At 36.7% G+C, this 6,399-nt stretch overlaps 1 protein-coding gene across 1 annotated transcript; it reads right to left on the bottom strand.

Annotated features, from left to right (window-relative positions):
• Nucleotides 1–86: 86 nt before the first annotated feature.
• Nucleotides 87–3,111, bottom strand: LOC128509727 (uncharacterized). The gene is made up of 6 exons (XM_053481562.1): nt 3,108–3,111; nt 2,512–2,853; nt 2,392–2,433; nt 2,190–2,306; nt 2,036–2,070; nt 87–501 (listed from the first exon to the last, which is right to left on the bottom strand). The coding sequence occupies exons 1-6, from the start codon at nt 3,109–3,111 to the stop codon at nt 424–426; spliced, it is 618 nt and encodes a 205-aa protein (XP_053337537.1). The 3' UTR covers nt 87–423.
• Between the last annotated feature and the right edge of the window lie 3,288 nt (nt 3,112–6,399).

Consider the following 6,399-nt stretch of genomic DNA (forward strand, 5'->3'; position numbering starts at 1 on the left):
CAAGTGTCTTTATTGTGCTTCTGGATCTGAACATGTTAATTACACACACACACACACACACACACACACACACACACACACACACACACACACACACACACACACAAACCGCAATATGTCTTTCAAAGCTTTTAAATCAGAACTACACAAAACACAGTCAGATATTTAATCAAAGTCAACAATGAAATTTATTTTTATTACTTAATCAATTAATAGCTTTGAAATCACATGATCAAACTAGACACATACCGGATATAAGGCGAGTTTCTATAAAACTGGAAAAACCACAAAGTACTAAATGTACTCGTTAGCTCTTATATTAATAAAAAACTATAAATTTTTCATTAATTAATTAAACCAAATAAGGGCAAAGTAAAGTCACTGTGTGTTACACTGTTACACTGTTACACTGAGACTGCTGTGTTACTGACTGACAGGAGAATAAACAACGCATGAATACTCCAGTTCATCACGGCTCCTCTTGGGTTCCTTCTTAGAGAACTGTTGAGCAGAAGAGATTATCATTTAAAATGTTTATTATATTACACCAGTACAAATATGAGGCACCTTTATGAAAAGTATAATTATTACTAATTACTAGATACATGATACTAAATACAATTTCATACAGTTGTATTATTTCACTAATCACTAATAATGTACTATAATCACAAGTCCAGTGGGTCAAAAGTTTACACTCAGTTGACTTTGTCTTTAGACAGCATCGAAAAAGTTCCAAAAAATGATGTCATAGCTTTTGGAGGATTATATGGATCTATGAAAGCAACATCTCCCAACATCAGCCAGGAAAATAAAGCTTAATCACAAATTGGTCTTCAAGATGGATAATGACCCCAAGCATACTTCCAACATTCAGGCAATATGGCTTAAGGACAATACATTAGATATATTAGAGTGGCCCTGACCTCAGACAGACCTGGAAAAGCGTCTGTGGGAAAGCAGACCTAAAGTACGAACCTGACTCAATTACAGCACTTCTGTCAGGAAGCTTGTGGAAGGCCACCTGAAACATCTGACCCAAGGTAAACAATGCTACCAAATACTAGCAAAGTATATCTAAACTTCTGAGCCTCTGGGAGTGTGATGAAAGGAATAAAATCTGAACTAAATCTTTCTCTCTACTGTTTTTCTAACATTTCACATTCTTACAATAAAGTAACGTTCCTAACTGATCTGAGACTGGGAATGTTTACCAGGATTAAACTTCAGGAATTGTGGAAAATTAAGGATCCATGGCTAAGGTCCATTTAAACTTTGGACTTAAAATGCATATACACTCATCAGCTATAACATAACAAATTAACACTGATTTTTAATTATACAGCAGTGAACTGGTGATAGGATGGTGGGCACCCAAGGCTCACAGTGAGCTCATGCGTGAGCAAAGGCCAGTATGTACGGTCCGAGTCCACAGACAAACCAGAAGATCCAGTGGCAATGTCCTGGTGCCAGGCACCATAGTACACTCCCAGAGGATCTCATGGAGGCATGCCCTGAAGGGATCAAGCTACCCCCTTAACACAAAGGGAACTGAATGAGTAAAACCACCAATGATGGTGGTTTTAATGTTATGGCTGATCATATATTGTTTTCAATCATCATTAAAGGAAAAAGAAAAAAAAAACTGAACAAACAAGAAGAAAGATGTTTTTTTTATGTAAGTCTCTCGATTTTCAGTCTTAATGTAAAACATGTAACAGCATCTTGTTAAAGCAGGAAACTTTGAGAAACATAGAAAAATGCAGAATAAGTCTCATACAGATGCTAAAAAACCCACATCTGTCATCAATCCGACACATTCACTTACATTTAGTAGTTAATGTGTTACTTTACAGCGATATAAAATACTGCACACAAATATCCAATAATTTTAGTGTATATTTGTGTGCAGTATTTTATATAAATAAAGTAACAAATTAAATTATATACACAGCATTATTATTATTATTATTATTATTATTATTATTATTATTATTATCTTTTAAACTTTGAACATTTGTACTATCAGATTTACCTTTTTACCATTTTTCTTAGATTTACCTTCAGCACCTAAACAACACAGACAGCAGCATTATTATTATTATTAATATTAATATTATTATTATTATTATTAATATTATTATTATTATTATTATTATTATTATTATTATTATTAATAAATACTTCACCAGTGAGTAAAGCTTTTCTGTGCTTCAGTATAAGGATCAGGGCAGTGAGAAGGATCGTGATCACAGACACCAGAGTCAGCATGAAGATTCCAGTAGAAAAGACTGAAATATGCTTTACTGGTAAAACCACATTATACGTTGTTTAAACAATGAAGATTTCACAAAACTGATGAGTAAAACTGTTAAATAAACAAACTCACACCTTTTTCTCGGTCGGAGGTCGTCAGAACTGTTTCATGTCTCCCTGGAAAATATAACATTATCTTTCTTTTATCACTTCACCCATCACAGTGAGATTTTACTGCACATGTGATAAATTTACCTTTCACGTGTAAAGAGGTCGAGTTACTAAAGATCATTACGTCTAGTTTCCTGTAGCTGCAGTAATAGAGTCCTGTATCAGAGATGTTTACTGCAGTGATGATGAGAGACGTGTTCTTCTCATAGACAGACATCACTAATCTCTCACTCTCAGTAAAGAAGTAACATGTTTGTAGTGGAGACAGCTGTTTACACCCAATAAGAAATGGAACTGAATCATTTGACTGTTTATACCAGAAGATCAAATAACTTTTAACATCCAGGTCATGTTGGCACCAAATAGTGACTTTATCTCCAACTTCTGCCTTCAACGTTAAAGAGCACAGAGTCTTTGAGAGCAAACCTGCAACACACACACACACACACAAACACACACAAACACACACACACACACACACACACACACACACACACACACACACACACACACACACACACACACCTTATCTATTACACAGCACAGATTTGGATAAATGAGCTTTTATAATTTTATAATCTATTATTTTACCATGAGGTTTTATTACGCGAACTGAAACGTGGTTAATATCATGAGACTAAACATTTAATAAAACAATAAATGAGATGATTAAAACTTACCCATGACACAGAGACACACACACAGAGCTTTAGACTGAACCATTATGTATCACATAATACACAAAGAGGAAACAGTGTGTCGACTTGCGTGTTGGTTTATCTGTGTTGTAGGTGTGTGTGTGTGTGTGTGTGTGTGTGTGTGTTTCAGGTTTCCTGTGTTTGAGTCAACATCACACACAGTCCTTAGATCTGCCTTGTTAATGTTAATGTATAGTTGGAGATATGTACAGATTTCTGTTAATACGTCATCATGTTGCAGTATATATAAAGAAATATCGCACATGTAATAATAATGTAATTACACTTAGTGCCAGCACAACTGTCTAGTGATAGTAGTATAAAGTACGTTATGAATGATGCGTATTGATCATCACTCAGACACAATTTTATAAAGCAAAATTATTATAAAGACTGTACTCAATCAGTGTGGATTTGAAATAATAAAAAAAAGTAAGAAGTTTGTGTGAAAGCAGATGGTGGTGAGAAACACAGGGACTGAGTTTCATGTACAGGTTTGCAGTTCAGTGTAAAAGTGATGCATGTGTCAGTTCTGTGGTTAGTAAACATTCAGGCCATGAGCTGGTCGTAAGCTGCTGTAAGGGTATGTGTGTATGACTTGTGGTTAGAGACATAGCTGGTCTTTACATCACTCTACCCCCCACACAAAAATACAAGCGTAGCAGGACAGAAAAAATAATGATATGTTTCTCAAGTCGTTCATGGGTTTATTTTATTAATAAATAAAAATAAATAAATGATTAAATAAATGTTATATATTGTTATAAATAAAGTTAATTTTTTCCTTTCGCATGGTGAAATTTCCTGATTTATGGGTATTTGTTGTTTAAGATTTATGCCAGAAGTAGCCACAAGGTGGTGCTGTGGGTGTCATGTGCAGGAGAAATGCGCATGCGTCCTTGTTTACAGACATTTTTGTGTGATGTTTAGTTGAGCATTAGAAGCTGCATGCTCTCTGTGAAATGTTGGTTGATTGGGGGAGATTTCAGTCTTTGTAAAGTGAACAGGAGATGCAAAGTAGAGGCTCATGGTTATTGTTCCCACTGCCGTATTGTACTGAGTAGTAACACATTGCTTTGCGTGATGGTTTTCTGTAATATTGCAGCGTTTTGCCTCATTTTGTACTATTTTTCTTTAATTACAATTTTCCCTTTTCCTATTCTCATGACGGCTGTATGTTTAGTGTCCGTGTGCTGATGTTCAGCAGTGTGCTGATGTTAGAGAGATAAATGGTGAGATGGAGCTGTAAAGATTTGAGTTGGGCTATCAGCTCTGTGCGTTAACTTTATTTAAGATCTGTTTAATTGCTTAATATTTTTCTTTTTTTTTATTACTTTTTTGAGCTTTGAGTCAGCACTGTTTTAGCCCTCACTCACTCACTCACTTATCTTCTATACCACTTTATCTTGTATTCAGGGTCACATGGACATAGAGCCTGTCCCAGGAGGCTTAGGGCACGAGGCAGGGTACACCCTGGACAGGGTGCCAATCCATCGCAGGGCACACACACTCATTCATACACTACAGGCAATTTGGGAACACCAAATGCAGTGCCGGTTCCAAGCCCGGATAAAATGAGAGGGTTGCGTCAGGAAGGGCAACCGGCGTAAAACCTGTGCCAAGTTGTTGTGCGGACTGGGTATTCCGCTGTGGCGACACCTTGCCGGGAGCAGCCGAAAGACCAACAACAATTAGCCTAACCCGCATATCTGTGGACTGTGGGAGGAACCACACAGAAACGAGAATCGAGCCTGGCCAGGAATTGAACCCTGGAGATGCAAGGCTTGTTGCATATATTAGGCATCAGGAGAAACAGAAAAAACATGAAGATTTGGGTGACTTTGACAAGGGCCAAATTGTGATGGCTAGTGGACTGGATCAGAGCCACTACAAAACTGCAGCTCTTGTGAGATGTTCCCAGGCTGCAGTGGTGAGAACCGATCAAAAGTGGTGAAAGGAAGGAAAACCAATAAACCAGGAAAAGGGTCATGAGTGGCCAAGGCTCACTGATGCACATGGGGAGCAAAGGCTGGCCTGTGTAGTCTGATACAGTAGAAGCAGGAGTGTAGCTCATAATGCTGAAAAGGTTCATACTGGTATTCATATAAAAGTGTGAGAACACTCCGTGCATCACTTTTATGGTGGTAAAAGGGGGACGTAATCAATATTAAGTGGGTGATCATAATGTTATGGCTGATTGGTGTAAAGTCAGTGTAAATACTTGAGATTCATCAGACCTTCACATTAGCTGATACACAACACATAACAACACATGACAACATTTTATAGACTACAGACAGTCAATGACTCTTTAAGGCCCTGTGTTTAATCATGAGCAAGTTTACAATAAACAAGCTATCGATAAAGTAAAATAAATAGCATTAACCTGAGGCTACCTCATGGCTGACCTCACTAATGTTCTTCTGCCTGGATGAACGAATCCACAAAGCCTTCCCAAAAGAGTGGGGGTTATTAGAACAGTAAACAGGGAATAAAACTGGAACTGGAACTGTGTGTTAAAGGGACGTATGTGTGTGATGGTCTGTGTGCAGGACTGTGTCTGCTCAGATAAAATCCAATGCACAGTGCAAATAGACAAGCAGAAGCATCGCTCAGAAGCAACCAAATACTTTTTTTAAGGGATAGGAGGTAATTGCTTTACAATGTTACCTGACCTGAATTTAGTTAAAGTTTATTTTACTTTCATAAGGCATAATTGAAGATGAAACACATCAGGCATTTCAACTTGGTACATAGGACTAGGTCCTCATTGTTGTGAAGGGAAGTGCAGTACTGGGGCTAAATAAGGATCTGTACATATGGTGTTTTTTTATTTATTATAATTTTTTATTTAAAGCACAAATTTAGAGCATTTTAGGTAATTACAAAAAAAAAGTAGTAAGAGCTCAAGTCACCACTTTTACAGGTAGCTTTCTTAGAACTGTCCCTTTTTAAAAGGGGAATATACAGTTGGTATAGAAAAGAATCACCCCCTTTCAAAACAGTCAAATTTTGTTACTTTGCAGCCGGTAATGAAGACTGACACACTTTTTGTTTTATCCTGCTGTATTTACTCAGTGAAACTTTTAACATCCCAGTCTAAGATATACACTGTACAGTAACACCAACATGTCAGATAAAGATAGAAGAAAAAAAAAAAAACAGAACAATTGATTTGTAAAAGGATCACCACCTCCTAAAAAATGATTTGAAAAAAACTTAATAATATCAATATAGTCACCTGTAATTATGAATGTAAACAATGCATGCAATC

The sequence above is a fragment of the Clarias gariepinus genome, chromosome 21 (genome assembly GCF_024256425.1).
Source record: "Clarias gariepinus isolate MV-2021 ecotype Netherlands chromosome 21, CGAR_prim_01v2, whole genome shotgun sequence".
NCBI lineage: Eukaryota > Metazoa > Chordata > Actinopteri > Siluriformes > Clariidae > Clarias > Clarias gariepinus.

Bases quoted from the DNA above. Each gene is read 5' to 3' on its own strand.
- LOC128509727 (XM_053481562.1), bottom strand. The intron at 2,434-2,511 runs GTAAATTTATCA...TATATTTTCCAG, and splicing joins GACCTCTTTACACGTGAAAG to GGAGACATGAAACAGTTCTG. The intron at 2,071-2,189 runs GTGAAGTATTTA...TGTGTTGTTTAG, and splicing joins CAGAAAAGCTTTACTCACTG to GTGCTGAAGGTAAATCTAAG.